Source organism: Schistocerca gregaria, chromosome 4 (assembly GCF_023897955.1).
Source record: "Schistocerca gregaria isolate iqSchGreg1 chromosome 4, iqSchGreg1.2, whole genome shotgun sequence".
Taxonomy (NCBI): Eukaryota; Metazoa; Arthropoda; class Insecta; order Orthoptera; family Acrididae; genus Schistocerca; species Schistocerca gregaria.
Genome location: NC_064923.1, coordinates 508,050,569 through 508,070,289, shown reverse-complemented (window position 1 = coordinate 508,070,289; position 19,721 = coordinate 508,050,569). Strand labels below are relative to the sequence as shown.

General features: G+C 42.6%; 1 protein-coding gene across 1 annotated transcript; it reads left to right on the top strand.

Annotated features, from left to right (window-relative positions):
- Positions 1-1,479: 1,479 nt before the first annotated feature.
- LOC126266938 (uncharacterized) lies at positions 1,480-13,483 on the top strand. Its single transcript, XM_049971631.1, has 2 exons — positions 1,480-1,577; positions 12,843-13,483. The coding sequence occupies exons 1-2, from the start codon at positions 1,518-1,520 to the stop codon at positions 13,299-13,301; spliced, it is 519 nt and encodes a 172-aa protein (XP_049827588.1). The 5' UTR covers positions 1,480-1,517; the 3' UTR covers positions 13,302-13,483.
- Positions 13,484-19,721: the final 6,238 nt, after the last annotated feature.

The following is a 19,721-nucleotide window of genomic DNA, read 5'->3' as shown; positions in this document are numbered from 1 at the left end:
ATGCCATACGAAAGCATAGGATGAAAACAGGTGTGGTAAGCTAATTTACTCAGCATAAGTAGCTGAACTCAAACGTTTCAGCAGATCCTCAGTGTGTGTGTTTTTTTTTTTTTCCAGTTCAACCCCTCATCATTGCATACACCTAGAAATTTTGAATATTCTACCTTACCTACCGATTCTGATCGAAGTCTATATCTATTAATGGGGTCATTCCATTTATTGTGTGGAATTGTATATACTGTGTTTTGTCAAAGTTCAATGAGAGCCCATTCCCGTAAATCTGCTAGTAGCTGGCCTAACTTACTAAAAACTCTACACAACAGCCCACAACTTCACACCTTTAGCTAATGTGTTTCTTTATGGTTCTTACAATGTCATTCGAAGCTCTTATCAGTCAAATTATAATTTGCACAATTGCACTGAAGGCTAATTTTCATCATGGTGCGGTACTCACGATGTAGGGGAGGAGCTGAGTCGCAGAAGGGCAATATGAATAGACTGCTAAACTTTTAGCTTTTGGACAAAGCTTTTGATTTCATCGTGATTGTATTGATTAAACCGGAGTCCTAGAAACGACAGACAGGCTTCTTCCCGCCGTAGCCCTCAGTGGTTCACAACCCCACAACAGGCCACAGCAGTCCCACCCACCACACGGAACCCAGGGCTATTGCGCAGTTCGACCCCAGTCTTCTCCTGAGGACATCAGATGCCAATCGTGTCTATCTTTACCACATGAAATTCTGTTTCGAAATCTTTGTGGATAATTAAACAATATTTCACTTCCACCCTGCGCTCTATGTGAACGTGGTCGATGACGATCATAAACGGCCAAGACAAAAACTGAACTGATCACAATTACAGTTTCATTTGCAACACTGATCGTCCAGTTTTTGTTACCTAAAATGGAATACATTTATTTTATTTAAAGGAAAGTCTGGTAACACAAGCCGACAAGATCTTCCACTGCACGATGGCTTTGGCCTGGTGAACAACAGCAGTCTGCCCTCTGCTTGGCGGCTGCGCCGAAGATGCCGTCGTCGTGGTACTGCGCTCTCCCACAACATGAAGCAGATACAAAACAGAAATGACATTAACAATGTTTCTAAATATCAAACTTCATGTTCATAGAGTAAATTTAACATATGATTACCTGCAAACTGAGCGGCAGGAGCCAAGGTGCAACTCTCTTGGTTACACTACATGCCCACACTCGAGTACTCGGTATTTTGTTGTGTGCATTGTGTTGAAGCGTTGCTTTCATGCGACGTAGATAATGGAGAGTTAGTGCTCCTAAAACAGCGCCCCACGCACTGTGCAATCAAGCGGAAAGGAAGCTCGCTGCACGCTGCTGATCAAACAACAGAGCGACAAGTACGTCAATATTCCGCGTCTGTTCCCTTTATCATGGTAACAAAACATGCACCTGGAGTCACACGATCGTGTCCGTGAACTGGATATAAAGAAGACTGCCAGCAGCTAACGAAGACGTAGTACCTCTGTAGACAAGTGCGAGCCTTATGAAAACCATGGCACGCTTTGTAACGTTGTTCTTCGCCACTCTGATTGCTGTCTCACAGGTAAGGACGCTGTACGATCTGACGTAGACCAAATAACTGTGTTTCTATGTTTTACGGGATATATGTGAGGTTGCTTTCAATCCTTATCCCGATTCTCATTAGGCTTCTGGTAGCAAAAGTATAATCTCCGAAGAAGAGGATTTTATCTGTCACAAATTCTTTTGCTGATTTCACCTGTGTCAAAAATGACTCCTTCCTCCGTGTTTTAGAGTCCATCTTAAACTGTGAAATCAGAGATCGTTGGAATGTACGGGCCTACTATATAAATACGTCCATGCCTAGTACAGCACACTGGTGTTCAAATCTTCAGGCTGGGATAGCATTACCGCATCTTAACCTTTGTATGATCCCTTTTGTACACAGCCTTGAAATATAACCCCTAGTAGAAATGTAGCAGTGCACGGACCTTGATCATATCTTAGGAGGACATAGAGACTTGGCCAAGTTGTATAACAACATTCCGTTCAGGTGAATCTGGAAAACATCTGGAAAGTAAAAGATGCAGATCAATAAATATCGCAGGACAAACGTATGACAGTAGTTTAGTTAACCAACATTGATTTGCAATTCTATTTCTCGTATCAGAAACATACACTGATGAACGAAAACATTGTGACTGCCTGCTTAATAACTTGTTTGTTCTTCTTCGCAACGAAACACGTCACTGATTCTGCTTATCAGGTATCCAACTGTTCGTTGGTAGGTTTGTGGAGCTATGTGGCATTACATACACAAGTCATGAAATTCTACATCTACATCTACATTCATAGTCCGCAAGCCACCTGACGGTGTGTGGCGGAGGGTACTTTGAGTACCTCTATCGGTTCTCCCTTCTATTCCAGGCTCGTATTGTTCGTAGAAAGAAAGACAGTCGGTAGGCCTCTGTGTGGGCTCTAATCTCTCTGATTGTATCCTCATGGTCTCTTCGCGAGACATACGTTGTTGCTGTTGTGGTCTTCAGATCTGAGACTGGTTTGATGCAGCTCTCCATGATACTCAATCCTGTGCAAGCTTCTTCATCTCCCAGTACATACTGCAGCCTACATCCTTCTGAATCTGCTTAGTGTATTCATCTCTTGGACTCCCTCAACGATTTTTACCCTCCACGGTGCCCTCCAATACTAAATTGGTGATCCCTTGATCCCTCAGAACATGTCCTACCAACCGATCCCTTCTTCTAGTCAAGCTGTGCCACAAACTTCTCTTCTCCCCAATCCTATTCAATACCTCCTCATTAGTTATGTGATCTACCCATCTAATCGTCAGCATATTTCTGTAACACCACATTTCTAAAGCTTCTGTTCTCTTCTTGTCTAAGCTATTTATCCTCCATGTTTCACTTCCATACATGGCTACGCTCCATACGAATACTTTCAAAAACGACTTACTGACGTTTAAATCTATATTCGATGTTAACAAATTTCTCTTCTTCAGAAACGGTTTCCTTGCCATTTCCAGTCTACATTTTATATCCTCTATACTTCAACCATCATCAGTTATTTAGCTTCCCAAATAGCAAAACTCCTTTACTATTTTAAGTGTCTTATTTCCTAACCTAATTCCCGCAGCATCATCCGACTTAATTCGACTACATTCCATTATCCTCGTTTTGCTTTTGTTGATGTTCATCTTATATCCTGCTCTCAAGACACTGTCCATTCCGTTCAGCTCCTCTTCCAAGTCCTTTGCCGTCTCTGACAGAAGTACAATGTCATCGGCGAACCTCAAAGTCTTTATTTCTTCTCCATGGATTTTAATACCTACTCCGAACTTTTCTTTTGTTTCCTTTATTGCTTGCTCAATATACACATTGAACAACATCGGGGATAGGCTACAACCCTGTCTCACTCCCTTCCCAACCACTGCTTCCCTTTCATACCCCTCGACTCTTATAACTGCCATCTGCTTTCTGTTTGAATTCTAAATAGTCTTTCGCTCCCTGTATTTTACCCCCGCCACATTCCGAATTTGAAAGAGAGTATTCCAATCAACAATGTCAAAAGCTTTCTCTAAGTCTACAAATGCTAGAAACGTAGGTTTGCCTTTCCGTAATCTTTCTTCTAAGATAAGTCGTAGGGTCAGTACTGCCTCACGTGTTCCAACATTTCTACGGAATCCAGAATGATCTTCCCCGAGGTCGGCTTCTATCAGTTTTTCCATTCGTCTGTAAAGAATTCGCGTTAGTATTTTGTAGCTGTGACTTATTAAACTGATAGTTCGGTAATTTTCACATCTGTCAACACCTGCTTTCTTTGGGATTCGAATTATTATTTTCTTCTTGAAGTCTGAGGGTATTTCGCCTGTCTCATACATCTTGATCACCAGATGGTAGAGTTCGTCAGGACTGGCTCTCCCAAGGCTGTCAGTAGTTCTAATGGAATGTTGTCTACTCCGGGGGCCTTGTTTCGACTCAGGTCTTCCAGTACTCTGTCAAACTCTTCACGCACTATCGTATCTCCCATTTCATCTTCATCTACATCCTCTTCCATTTCCATAATATTGTTCTCAAGTATATCGCCCTTGTATAGACCCTCTATATACTCCTTCCACCTTTCTGCTTTCCCTTCTTTGCTTAGAACTGGGTATCCATCAAAGCTCTTGATATTCATGCAAATGGTTCTCCTCTCTCCAAAGGTCTCTTTAATTTTCCTGTAGGCAGTATCTATCTTACCCCTAGTGAGATAAGCCTCTACATCCTTGCATTTTTTAGCCATTTTGCACTTCCTGTCGATGTCATTATTTAGACGTTTCTATAATTTTTGCCTGCTTCATTTACTGCATTTTTATATTTGCTCCTTTCATCGTGATATACGTAGGAGATATACGTAGGAGGGAGCAATATACTGCTTGACTCCTCGGCGAAGGTATGTTCTCGAAACTTCAACAAAAGCCCATACCGAGCTACTCAGCGTCTCTCCTGCAAAGTCTTCCACTGGAGTTTATCTATCATCACCTTAACGCTTTCGCGATTACTAAATGATCCTGCAACGAAGCGCGCTGCTCTCCGTTGGATCTTCTCTATCTCTTCTATCAACTCTATCTGGTACGGATCCCACACTGCTGAGCAATATTCAAGCAGTGGGCGAACAAGTGTACTGTAACCTACTTCCTTTGTTTTCGGATTGCATTTCCTTAGGATTCTTCCAATGAATCTCAGTCTGGCACCCGTTATAAACGTTTGAGCCTCCCAGTCAGTATCCGGCAAATTAAAATCTCCACCCAGAACTATAAAATGGTCGGGAAATCTACTCGAAATATTTTCCATATTTTCCTTTAGGTGCTCTGTCACAACAGCTGCTGAGCCAGGGAGCCTACAGAGACATCCAGTTACCACGTTTGAGTCTGCTTTAACCGTGACCTTCGCCCAAATTATTTCACATTTTACTTTTTATCGCTATAAACACGCCTCCCCCCTCACTGTCCATCCTGTCTCTGCGGTATACATTCCAATCTGAATTTAGAATTTCATTACTGTTTACATCTGGTTTCAGCCATCTTTCTGTCCCTAGTACTATGTGGGCGTTGTGACCGTTTATTAATGAGAGCAATTCTGGGACCTTTCTATATACGCTCCAGCAGTTTACTGTTAGCACATTAATATTGTTATTCCCCGTTGCGTTTTGCCTACTACTACCTTGTCGCGTCTCAGGAGGGGTCTTGTCGGGCCTAAGGAGGGAATTCTCTAACCTAAGAAACCACATGTGCACTCCACAATTCGTGTGAATAAGGGGCCGCTGATTTGCGTAAGCCCTGATGTCACCCGATAGCGCCCCAAATGAGGTTCGTAGGTCCTACATAAGGCGAATTTGGTCGAGGAGAAATCAACATGAGTTCACTATAACACTTATTAAACTGTTGTAGCACGGTTCTGGCTCCGAGACATGGACAATTATAGACCTACTGCTGAAAGATGACATCGCCATCGGGAAACATCAAGTATGATCTGATGCAAGTAGTACGCAGCTGTCAGCTTGTATTCGATTATTACCACAGATCCCATACAAGCGCAAGAGAATGTCCTTCACAGTATAATTTTTCTCCCGCTAGCCTGTGTGTGTGACGCGCTGAACGTTTCGAGCCGCCGTTCACCTCGATGAAGGCGTTTGCTGAGACGACCATCGACGTAGTGTAGCAAAAGTGTGATTCACCCGAAGAACCGGCCATTTCCATTGATCGACGGTGGGATCCTGATGGTCCCGTGCCAAATGAAATCGTAATTGATGATGTCGTTGGGTCAACACGTAAGCACACAGACTTAGTCCGCTGCGGAGCTCCACGTCAACAATGCACGACGAGCGACGTGCTCGGAAATACTTGTGCGAGCACCAGCATTGTGCTCTTTTTGGCATAGATGTCACAGATCACCGTCTATTCTACTTTACAGAGTAGACATGTCTTCGAACGCCACATTCTGTTACTAGCCGTGGACGTCCAACCGTTTAGCGTCTAGTGGTAGTTTTACTATGCTTCTACCTCTTTCCGTAGATTCTCATGATAGTAGCTCGTGGACATTCGACTGGCTTCGCCGTTTTCGAGATACTCGTTCACAGGCTCTGCGTTATAATAATATCTTCACTAGGGTGACCCCCAACCTTGTTTGCTCCGATTACATACATCTGTTACCGCGTCACGTACCCAAAATATCACCAGGCAGCATCTAACGTCGCGGTGGGCAGTGGTCATAATGTTTTGGCTGATATGTGAACATATTGCACACAGTTATGACTGTATTACCTTTGCCGAAAACTTGGCTCCTTCCAAAGCATTTTCTGTTCCTTGCTGAATTCCATCTTCCGTGCAGGAAGCTGAGCACAGTCGAAATTGAAGAATATGATGAACAATAGCAAAATTGATTATATTTGAGCTGCACTTATTTTAGTAGTTGTGAGACAGTATAGTGGGAAAGGAATGAATTTTACTTCTAAATTCATACAGCATATGATAGTAATCAGATACAAAAACATACGTATAAATTATTTTGGACTGCAACTCCATTAGCTAGTACAACATTCAGTAGCTAGAGTGCAGACTTTCAGTCGTGTTTCATGACGATCACAGAAGTATCGAATGTAATCTTGAGAGAGAATGTTTCAAAAATAGTGATCCACAGACCAAACCAGACGAGGACTCTATTATTGCAGACAAGGTGGTGGACATACCTGGCCATAGTAATGGTCAGAATTCTTGAAAATCACTTTGGGCACTTCGAGGGGTATGTACAAGGAAAATGTGTTTCTGGAAAAACGTATACCTATGGCGTTGTAAAAAAGGAAAACAGAACAGCCCGGATACTCTTCTGAAAGTATTCTGCAGTGGCTAGTATTCTAGATATACACGGGAACTGCAAGCTATTGTTCCTCATGATGTATGAAGTCAGTGCTGTGTGTCACTGATTCACACATTTCAATAGTTACTCCTAAACTCACAAACGACTGTTAGAGACTACAAGGTAAAAATTTCCGCCATGGTTAACTAATACCACTTATTCTCCCGTGCCATTTTTCGCTGCAACATCGAGGGGTGAGTGAAAAGATGTATGAGAAAGTCTAGTGAATGGCGCACTTATTCGTTTTCCAGCTTCCAGCAAACCTTCGTGGTTCTCGCTGACGTTCTACATACGGCATTAGTTCTAATTTGTCTATGGTCGCCGTGCAGTGGATGCTTTTCTGAAGCGGCTGTCTAGGCGGTGTAGAGAGACTCCATGTGGAGGACCTTAAGACAGGGAAATAAATCTTTCCGACAGACTATGACATTCCAAGAGAGCCGTCTAACGCAGTCAGGACAGTTCACGTTTGTAAATAAATCTTGATGATAAAAGTACGATGAAGGAGCCAGTCGAAGGGACATGACAAGGTTTATCATTCAACAGGACCCAGCTGATAGATTTTGCTAACTTAACCATTGCTCGATAATTGAATGACTTTATAAAGCAGCATTTTTCTTCTTGTGTGGAAACATAGGGCATTATATCACATCAACAAAAGTAGCTACCAAATAAGTTGTTTGGTGAGACGAGGAACCTGAGATTTTAAATTTCATTTTGGAGGATCTATCCTACCTCCCATAGCCTGAATAAATGGTATGAAGTTGCTCAATCAGTTACAAATTAATTACACAAATTGTGCTCATTGTCACCGCCCTGGCATGTTCACCTTGTCCACTAACTCAGTATGAAGCTCGTAACAGTACACAAATTACTCAGTAAATGAAAGGTTGATGTCATCGACTCAGCGTTTTAGTGCTGTAAGACAATATGTTTCTGGTCATTTCTTTACAAAAGATTTTTCTCATTTTTTACAATACAGATTAACACCTTCGCTTGAGGTGAGCTCCTTTTTTTAGAGCTCCGTGCGTCAGCCGGTAAAAACGGAACCCTTATAGTATCACTTTGTTGTTCTTCTGTCTGTGGGTCTGATTTTCTCAGGAACGGGTAGTCGTATGAAGTTGAAATCTGCATCACATATTAAGGTCTACGGTCCCTTTGTGATGGAAAAAGTAAAGCAAAAGATACGGCAGTTTACGTCACATATTTTGTATTCCCAAACTCAGTCATCAGAACCTACAGGGTTGACATAGAGTCATGAAATTTACCAAGAAGCAATATTTCACACTACACCCACAGGAAAAAATCCGAAAGTTCTCAATTTGCAATTATATCTCACGAAATATATTTTTCATATCACACTGTCCGTCTGCCCGTCCGGCTGTTAAGACCTCTTTTTATCGGCAACGGGTAGACGTATAAAGTTAAAAGTTATGACACTATCTGAGTTATAGGCTTTCTTTGTGATACAATAAACAATGCAGCCAAAATTTGTGGCCATTTATGTCATAAATTTCGATACTCGAAAACTCACCCACTGAAATCTATAAGCTGCTTCCCCTTGACGTAGAATCACGAAATTTGGCAAGAAAAAAGGTTTCAGAGTACTATTAAAGAAAAAGAAAAAAAGGAAGTTTTTAATCCGTAATTATATCACACGAAAAAATATTTCCATTGACATTTGTTATTCGACTTCAAACTTGAAATTAAAACATTCCCGAAAGTCTTGGAATCCCTGGCAAAGATAACTTTTTACACTACTGGCCATTAAAATTGCTACACCACGAGGATGACGTGCTACAGACGAGAAATTTAACCGACGGGAAGAACACACTGTGATATGGGCGTTCACACAAGGTTGGCACCGGTGACGACACCTACAACGTGCTGACATGAGGAAAGTTTCCAACCGAGTTCTCATACACAAACAGCAGTTGACTGGCGTTGCCTGGTAAAACGTTGTTGTGATGCCTCGTGTAAGGAGGAGAAATGCGTACCACCCCCCTCAGCCACACACCGTTGAGTGGCTTGCGGAGTATGAATGTAGATGTAGATCACGTTTCCGACTTTGATAAAGGTCGGATTGTAGCCTATCGAGATTGCGGTTTATCGTATCGCGACATTGCTGCTCGCGTTGGTAAATATCCAATGACTGTTAGTGACTGTTAGCAGAATATGGAGTCGGTGGGTTCAGGAGGGTAGTACGAACGCCGTGCTGGATCCCAACGGCCTCGTATCACTAGCAGTCGAGATGACAGGCATCTTATCCACATGGCTGTAAAGGATAGTGCAGCCACATCTCGATCCCTGAGTCAACAGATGGGGACGTTTGCAAGACAACAACCATCTGCACGAACAGTTCGACGACGTTCACAGCAGCATGGACCGTCAGCTCGGAGACACTACTGGCCATTAAAATAGCTACACCACGAAGATGACGTGCTACAGACACGAAATTTAACCGACAGGAAGAAGATGCTGTGATATGCAAATGATTAGATTTTTAGAGCACTCACACAACGTTTAGCGCCGGTGGTGACACCTACAACGTGCTGACATGAGGAAAGTTTCCATCCGATTTCTCATACACAAACAGCAGTTGATCGGCGTTGCCTGGTGAAACGTTGTTGTGGTGCCACGTGTAAGGAGGAGAAATGTGTACCATCACGTTTCCGACTTTGATAAAGGTCGGATTGTAGCTTATCACGATTGGGGTTTATAGTATAAAGACATTGCTGATCGTGTTGGTCGAGATCCAATGACTGTTAGCACAATATGGAATCGGTGGGTTCAGGAGGGTAATACGGAACGCCGTGCTGGATCCCAACGGCCACTAGCAGTCGAGATGACAGGCATCTTATCCGCATGGCTGTAATGGATCGTGCAGTCATGTCTCGATCCCTGAGTCAATAGATGGGCACACTTGCAACACAACAACCATCTGCACGAACAGTTCGACGACTTTCACAGCAGCATGGACTGTCAGCTCTGAGACCATGGCTGCGGTTACTCTTGGCGCTGCATCACGAACCTGAGTGCAGGAATGGCAAAACGTCATTTTTTCGGATTAATCCTGGTTCTGATTACAACATCATGATGGTCGCATCCGTGTTTGGTGACATCGCGGTAGACGCACATTGGAAGCGTGTATCCGTCATTGCCATACTGGCGTATCATCTGGCGTGATGGTATGGGGTAGCATTGGTTACCCGTCTCGGTCACCTCTTGTTCGCGTTGAAGGCACTTTGAACACTGGACGTTACATTTCAGATGTGTTACGACCCGTGGCTCTACCCGTCATTCGAACCCTTCGAAACCCTACATTTCAGCACGATAATGCACGATTGCATGTACGGGCCTTTCTGGCTGCCCTGGCCAGCACATTCTCCAGATCTCTCACTAATTGAAAACGTCTGGTCAATGATGGCCGAGCAACTGGCTGGTCACCATATGCAAGTCACTACTCTCGATGAACTGTGATTTCGTGTTGAAGGCCGTTATTACGGCCAGAGGTGGTTGTTCTGGGTACTGATTTCTCAAATGGCGTGAAAATGTAATTACATGTCAGTTCTAGTATAATATATTTGTCCAATGAATACCCGTTTATCACCTGCATTTCTTCTTGGTGTAGCAATTTTAATGGCCAGTAGTGTAGTATTAATCTCGATAACGTGCAAAAATCGTTCAGAGCCTGTATTTCTGGAATGGATGAAATGTCTGTATACATAATTGAGCTTCAGTGTGCAGTCCTACTCGCACCTAGCCAATTTTATGTGTGTGCGTGAACATGTTGAGACACACATGTGACATCTCTCCTGTGAAAATCGTGAAAATAGTGAAAAGTTCTGCAACGTAACTAATAAATGGAGAAAGAAACTTTTAAATTAGGATTATGCAGTGCATGGACAGTACTTTTTTGTGATTTGATGCCCCCCCCCCCCTTCCAGGAATTCCTTTCCTGTACCAACCTCGTCTTCTCAGAGTAGCACTTGCCACCAACGTCCTCAATTATTGGCTGGATGTGTTCCAACCTCTGGTTTTCTCTACAATTTTTACCGTCTGCAATCCTCTGGTATCACTGAAATTATCCCTAATGTCTTAACAGATATGCTATCATCTTCTCCCTTCTTCTTCTCAGTGTTCGCCATATATTGCTTTCCTCCATGATTCTGCGCAGACCTTCCCCTCCTCACTCCTTAGCTTACCAGTCCAACAAATTTTTAACATTCTTCTGTAGCACCACATCTGAAATTCTTCGATTCCCTTCTGTTCCAGTTTTGCAACAGTCCACATTTCTGTACCATTCAACCTGTTGTGCTCCAAACGTACATTCTCAGAACGGCCAGGAATGCCCTTTTTGCCATTGCTAGTCTGCTTCTGATGTCCTCCTTGCTCCGACTGTCATTGGTTATTTTGCTGCCTAGGTGACAGAATTCCTTGACTTCACCTGCTTTGTGACCATCAATGCTGATGTTGAGTTTCTCGCTGTTCTCACATACGCCACTTCTCATTACTTTCGTCTTTCTTCGATTTACTCCCAATCCATATTCTGTACCCATTAGAGTGTTCATTCCAATCAGCAGATCCTGTAATGCTTCTTCCCTTTCACAGAGGATGGCAATGTCATTAGCGAATCGTATCATTGAAACCTTTTCACCTAGAGTTTTATTTCCACTCTTGGACTTTTCTTTTATTTTGCCACACCCGGGTTCCCGGGTTCGATTCCCGGCGGGGTCAGGGCTTTTCTCTGCCTCGTGATGGCTGTATGTTGCGTGATGTCCTTAGGTTAGTTAGGTTTAAGTAGTTCTAAGTTCTAGGGGACTGGTGACCTAAGATGTTAAGTCACATAGTGCTCAGAGCCATTTGAACCATCTTTCTTTTATTTCCATCATTGCTTCTTCGATGACTAGATCGAACAGTAGGGGCGAAAGACTGTATCCCTGTCAATACAACCTTTTTAACCCGAACACTTCGATTCTGGTCTTCCTTTTTGGTTCTTGTATATGTCGTATATTACTCGTCTCACCCTACAGCTTACTCCCTAGTCTCCTGAGAATTACGAACATCTTGCACGATGTTACATTGTCGAACGCTTTTTCCAGGTCAACAGCTCTCATGGGCGTGTCTTTATTTTTCTTCAGTCTTGCTTCTGTTATCAACTGCACCGTCGGAACTGCCTCTCTGATGCCTTTACATTTCATAAAGTCAAAGTGATCGTCATCTAATAGATTCTCAATTTTCTTTTCCATTCTCTTGTATATTATCTACGTCAGAAACTTCGATGCATGAGTTGTTGAGCTGATTGTGCGGTAATTCTTGCACTTGTCAGTTCTTTGCGGTCTACGGAATTGTGTGGATGATACTTTTGCGAAAGTCGGATCGTATATCGACAGACTCATACAATTTCACACAGCAACATGAGCAGTCGTTTCGTTGCCACTTCCTCAAACGAATTTAGAAATTTTGATGGAATATTATCTATCCCTTCTGCCATGTTCGACGTTAGATTTTCCAGAGATCTTATAGATTCTGTTCTAGTACTGGTTCCCCTACCTCTTCCCTATCGACATCTGCCTCTTCTTCAGTCACACCAGACAAATCTTCCCCCTCATAGATGTCCTAAATGTACTCTTTCCACCTAGCGGCTCTGTCCTCTGCATTGCACTCTTACTGTTACCGCCCTTGATTTTCATTTCGCCGAAGGTTGTTTTGACTTTTCTGTTGCTGACTCTGTCGTTCCGACATTCTACCAGGAATTCGAATTGGCTATCTCCGGTCGAGTGTGTTGCACTAACAAATATGAACGATCTCTACTACACAGACGGTTATTACAGTAAAGAAAAATACAGTTTTATAAAATAAAAAATTAAGAAATTAAAATGCTAACAATTGAAATGTGGCCAATGTAATATAATGCTGAGAAATTTTCTTTGCTTCCTCAGGCTGCCCCTCGGCCGCAGAGCGGAACCACTGAAAACCAGAAGGCGAATAGCGGCTCTGCCTCTTCGTCCCCTGGAACAGTGTCCAACCCAGCAACAAACACCGACTCCTCGGGAGCGACAGACCCTATAGCTATAATAATTCCTCGTGAATACGCCAACAGCTTGTTAGCTTCCGCCATCGTCAGCGGGCTCACCGGCAGTGGTAACAGTGCCAGCAACCCACTTGCCAACAACGCACTTGCCAACAACGCACTCGCTGCCTTGATCTCCTTCATCCCGAACACCATCAACGCTGAGAGGGATCGCTTTTCGTCGGCCGTCGAAAATCTCGTCAAGGGTAATGTTGACCCCATCGCCGATTCAATAGAGAATGCAGCGACGACTGGTGGCAGGGTCTTGTCCAATGGCCTTAGGGTATTCAGCGCTTGGCCAACATTCTTCGGGCACGTGATAGGCTGACCGAAGAAATTTCACAGATCAATTTCACCTGCCAAAGTTCAATGTTTTACTCTCGAATACTTCTTAAATAAATACATCGTGCAATCTAATGTATCTTTAACTCGTAGCCTTAAGACTGAGAGACTAAACTAATACGCTATCAGCATTTGTACATATTATATAAATAAAATGGTTTCAAAATACTCACAAAATTTTTCTACTTTCCAAGTTGTATTTGACCATGATAGTAATATTTTTTACCACACAGATTGAAGAAGCATAAGTAATTCCGAAGCTGCACCTGTCAGCGTTTACCATCGCTGCTACGAATCATTAAAAGCAGTTGTTAGGCATGTATTACATATCTCAAGAATGCAACTACTACTCAAATTAACCCAAAGATTTCAACCAACATTTTCTCCTTCTTTAATCCGAATTTTGTTGTAAACGTTCCACCGACACTTATTCATTGATTTCTAACATTAAATAAGTACTAACTTTACCAATATTTTTTTCTACCTCGAGCTTCCGTGCGCACATTATCGTGCCTTCGAGTTGTTTGAACAACAATGCCTCCTTGTCTCGGTCGCTATGGTCTCTTAAACCCATTGATTCCCATCCCTTATTAAGACCTTGGTTGCATAGAATGGAACAAGTTGGTTGTTTTGAGAAACTGCGCAGAGAAGCTACAATAAAATCTCGTAAATAAGATATTTCAAGTACATCCATTGTGATTTTATTTTCCAGGTAAGTCACTATTTTCAAATTTTTCTAGAGTAACGAAATTTTTAAAATCATAAATTCTGTCCCAAAAGGACTTCTTAAAAACACATCAGTGGGTACTTTATACTGTTTACCTGCGCAATGAGTGCCTGGGTTAGCACTGACTTACCACTGTTTACTTGGTGTGCGCGTTTACGAAATATTAATATGAAACGAATTTCTATACATCTCCACTTTAAAGTATGTTCTTGGTATGAACATTGCTTGCGTTACTAATACTGGCAACCACGTCTTCGGCACTCATCACTGTTTACATTTACACAGTTTCCGTTAGTGAGAATCTGAAATTACAGATATGGCTGGTATTTCTCCTTTTATCGTGTAACCACCGACTGATACGAATAAATACATGCAATCCCTCTGTTTTTCATCGACTGTCTATTGCCACTGTTTACAGCATATATATATATATATATATATATATATATATATATATATATATATATATATATATATGTGTGTGTGTGTGTGTGTGTGTGTGTGTGTGTGTGAGTATGTGTGTGTGTGTGTGTGTGTCTGTCTGTGTGTGTGTGTGTGTGTGTGTGTCTGTTCGGGTGAGGGAAGAAATTACGTAATATTAACAAATTAGCTGCTAACTTCACGTGATCAATCACTACTTCACAGTGCGAGCAATCAATGGTCCAAATAATACCTCGGTAAAACATATAACTTCAGCAGTATCCAGGTTCATCAAACACAAAAGACTACGAAAAGTTATCAATTATAAACTTTGAATAATAATTAGTGGCTTGTGACATGTTTTGTATTGGTGAGAGTATGCCATGAGTCATGGAAAAAATATTTAAACAATGAAGTAACTCAGAACAATTAAAGACGCACGATACACTTCGCAATATCATTTCTTTGCCCTATGTCGTTGGAACCGAACTTAAGTGTCTCCTGCTGAAAAGCAAAATGCTGCGCTTTCTAACGACCTAACCTGTGTTTGTGTTATCAAATTATTGCAAATATTTACTTGAAAACATATGAACATGATCATTAAACTCCAAATATTAAACTCTGAGTTATTTAATTAGCGTTTGGAAAGTATTCTCACTTTTTTATGGTCCCGTATCTCAGTCTGTAAAAAGGTAACCCTGATATGATCACTTTTTTGTTCGTTCGTCTGTTCGAAACCCTTTTTCTCAGGTATGGGTAGACGTACGATGTTGACATAAAATGTAACATGTTATGGTCTATGAGTCCCAAGTGGTATAATAAATGTTAGCTTCTAAGGCAATGTAATGAAACTATGTGGCCATTTATGTCACATATGTCGATACTCGCAACCCCAGTCATCAAAATCTGTAGGGTACTTCCCGTTGGACTAGAATCACGAAATTTGGCAAGAAAAAAGGTTTGACAGTACAAGTAAAGAGAAAAAATCCGAAATTGGTAATTTGTGATTACATAATGCGAAAAAATTTTGTCGTTTGTTATCCGACTTCAAGCTTAAAATGAAAACATTCTCGAAAGACTTGGAATCCCTGGGAGTGACAACTTACCACTATTAATGTCGATGACCGGCAGAGATTGTGGAGAGCCTCGATTTCCAGACGAATGAACCGTCTGTATACATACTTAAATTTGTGCACAACCCACAGCGCGCGTGTCCTGCTCACACATTGGCAACTTTTCTTTTTTTTAATTTCATCCTCACTATTGTTGGTCATTCACAAAACTGTTATGGCCTGCTCTTTGAGAGCAGCATAATTTCCTTGACAGTAAGAATATAATAGTTTTTTTCTTAAATGTCAAACCTTAGTTTTCTGATATAGTGATTAAATGTATTGAATTTGTCGAAGTGTTCCATTTGGTTCAAATGACACTTTCATACATAAATAGTGTATATTGACAGTTGACGTTCCAAAATATTTTCATAAAAACGATTTTCGATAAGTCATAAGAGCTTTCTCATGTTTTAATACCTTTATAGTTGAAGTAGGTAAAATTGGAAAAGTTGTCACTCGTACTTAGATTCATACATCATAACCGAAAGTCTACTACTTATCTATTTGTCTCGAGGTTGCTAGACTATCGCAAGCTAATAAATCTTTTAATTCTGTAATACTTTCAGCAAAATATACTACTGGCCATTAAAATTGCTACACCACGAAGATGACGTGCTACAGACGCAAAAGTTAACCGACAGGAAGAAGATGCTGTGATATGCAAATGATTAACTTTTCAGAGCATTCACACAAGGTTGGCGCCGGTGGCGACACCTACAACGTGCTGACATGAGGAAAGTTTCCAACCGATTTATCATACACAAACAGCAGTTGACCGGCGTTGCCTGGTGAAACGTTGTTGTGATGCCTCGTGTAAGGAGGAGAAATGCGTACCATCACGTTTCTGACTTTGATGAAGGTCGGTTTCTAGCCTATCGCGATTGCGGCTTATCGCATCACGACATTGCTGCTCGCGTTGGTCGAGATACAATGTCTGTTAGCAGAATTTGAAATCGGTGCGTCCAGGAGGGTAATATGGAACACCGTGCTGGATCCCAACGGCCTCGTATCACTAGCAGTCGAGATGACATGCATCTTATCCGCATGGCTATAACGGATCGTGCAGCCACGTCTCGATCCCTGAGCCAACACATGGGGACGTTAGCAAGACAACAACCATCTGCGCGAACAGTTCGACGACGTTTGCAGCAGCATGGACTATCAGCTTGGAGACCATGGCTGCAGTTACCCTTGACGCTTCATCACAGACAAGAGCGCCTGCGATGGTGTACTCAACGACGAACCTGGGTGTACGAATGGCAAAACGTCATTATTTCGGATGAATCCAGGTTCTGTTTACAGCATTATGATAGTCGCATCCGTGTTTGGCGACATCGCGGTGAACGCACATTGGAAGCGTGTATTCGTCATCGCCATACTGGTGTGTCACCCGACGTGATGGTATGGGGTGCCATTGGTTACATGTCTCGATCACCTCTTTTTAGCATTGACGGCACTTTGAACAGTGGACGTTACAGTTCAGATGTGTTATGACCCGTGACTCTACCCGTCATTCGATACCTGTGAAACCCTACATTTCAGCATGATAATGCACGACCTCATGTTGCAAGTCCTGTAATGTCTTTCTGGATACAGAAACTTTTCGACTGTTGCCCTGGCCAGCACATTCTCCAGATCTCTCGCCAATTGGAAACGTCTCGTCAATGGTGGCCGAGCAACTGGATCGTCACAATACGCCAGTCACTACTCTTGATGAACTGTGGTATCGTGTTGAAGCTGCATGGGCAGCTGTACCTGTACGTGCCTTCCAAGTTCTGTTTGATTCAATGCCCAGGCGTATCAAGGCCGTTATTATGGCCAGAGGTGGTTGTTCTTGGTACTGATTTCTCAGCATCTATGTACCCAAATGTCGTGAAAATTTAATCACATGTCAGTTCTAGTATAATATATTTGTCCAATACCCATTTATCATCTGCATTTCTTCTTGGTGTAGCACTTTTAATGGCCAGTAGTGTAGCTGTAAATATTTCCACCAAGTGGCAATAAAATCGACTTCCCCAAGAGCATCGACGGCGTTCCATGCTCATTATAGTCGTGACAATGGTTGCCGTGAGGTACTGCAAAACGCATGATGTAACATTAAAGCTTGAGCCCGCAGCTTTGTCTGCTATAGGCTGCGAGCAGTGTTTTTTTGCCTACGGCGATGCCGGACTATCCCAAAATTTGTACGAGAATAAGTACACCTGGGAACCAAGGGAAACCATACTGAGTGTTCCTTAGAAGTACAGGCGAAACCGAACGCACTTCGCAGATTGATGTGAGTCACCGACTAAGTGAAAAGAAGTAATTTCATCAGCCACTGACCGACAACTGGACCACTCCTGAACAGTGGTACAGAATACAGTGATAAGGGCGTTTCGGGTGCACAGAAAAAGGGATACCGAACAGTTCCAAAGAATTGCACGTTCTTGAAGATGGCTCAAAATACTACACGTCACTGATCTGCTTATTCTTCCGACACACAGTCACCTGAGATGGCTGTAAGCCTCTTCAACGCCTTAATGACTTCCAGGTGTCACTGCAGCTATACAGCAGGCGATATGCTGGCATCTACTGTGGGCATCCTCTGGGGCGAGACGCCTTGTTGGGGGTAGTGCCCACTGGCGTGTTTACTAACCCTGTATCCCTACGGATCCAACTCTGTAGCCCTCATAGTTCTATGTGCTCCCACACAAGAGGACACACTCGCTTAAAACGGGAGCCAATGACTTCACTCACGTCCAAATATCGATCAACATTTTTAATATAAAGTATACAGCGTAGTCCATTGATAGTGACCGGGCCTAATATCTCACGAAATAAGCATCAAACGAAAAAACTACAAACTCGTCTAGCTTGAAGGAGGATACCAGATGACGCTAAGCTTGGCCGGCTACATGGTTTGCCATAGGTCAAGTGGCTATCAACTGCGGTTTTTTTTTTTAACAGGAACCCCCATTTTCATTACATATTCGTGTAGTCCGTAAATAAATATGAATGTTTTAGCTGGATCATTTTTTTCGCTTTGTGACAGATGGCGCTGTAATAGTCACAAACTTATAAGTACGTTGTATGGCGTAACATTCCGCCATTGCGAACGGTATTTGCTTCGTGATAGATTACCCGTGTTAAAATGGACCACTTACCAATTGCGGAAAAGGTCGATATCGTGTTGATGTATGGCTGTTGTGATCAAAATGCCCAAAGGGCGTGTGCTATGTATGCTGCTCGATATCCTGGACGACATCATCCAAGTGTCCCGACCGTTCGCCGGATAGTTGCGTTATTTAAGGAAACAGGAAGTGTTCAGCCACATGTGAAACGTCAACTACCACCTGCAAAAAATGATGCTGCCCAAGTAGGTGTTTTAGCTGCTGTCGCTGCTAATCCACACATCAGTAGCAGACAAATTGCGCGAGAATCCGGAATCTTAAAAACGTCGGTGTTGAGAATGCTACATCAACATTGATTGCACCCTACCGTTTTTCTATGCACCAGGAACTGCATGGCGACGACAATGAACGTCTTGTACAGTTCTGCCACTGAGTACAAGAGAAATTACGGGACGATGACAGATTTTTTGCACGCGTTCTATTTAGCGACGAAGCGTCATTCACCAACAGCCGTAATGTAAACCGGCATAATATGCACTATTGGGCAACGGAAAATCCGCGATGGCTGCGACAAGTGGAACATCAGGGACCGTGGCGGTTTAATGTATGGTGCGGCATTATGGGAGGAAGGATAATTGGCCCCCATTTTATCGACGGCAATCTAAATGGTGCAATGTATGCTGATTTCCTACGTAATGTTCTACCGATGTTACTAGAAGATGTTTCACTGCATGACAGAATGGCGATGTACTTCCAACATGATGGATGCCCGGTACATAGCTCGCGTGCCGTTGAAGCGGTATTGAATAGCATATTTCATGACAGGTGGATTGGTCGTCAAAGCACGTTCACCGGATCTGACGTCCCCTTTCTGTGGGAAAGTTGAAGGATATTTGCTATCGTGATCCACTGACAACACCTGACAATCAGTGTCAGCGCATTGTCAATGCATGTGCGAACATTACGGAAGGCAAACTACTCGCTGTTGAGAGGAATGTCGTTACACGTATTGCCAAATGCATTGAAGTTGACGG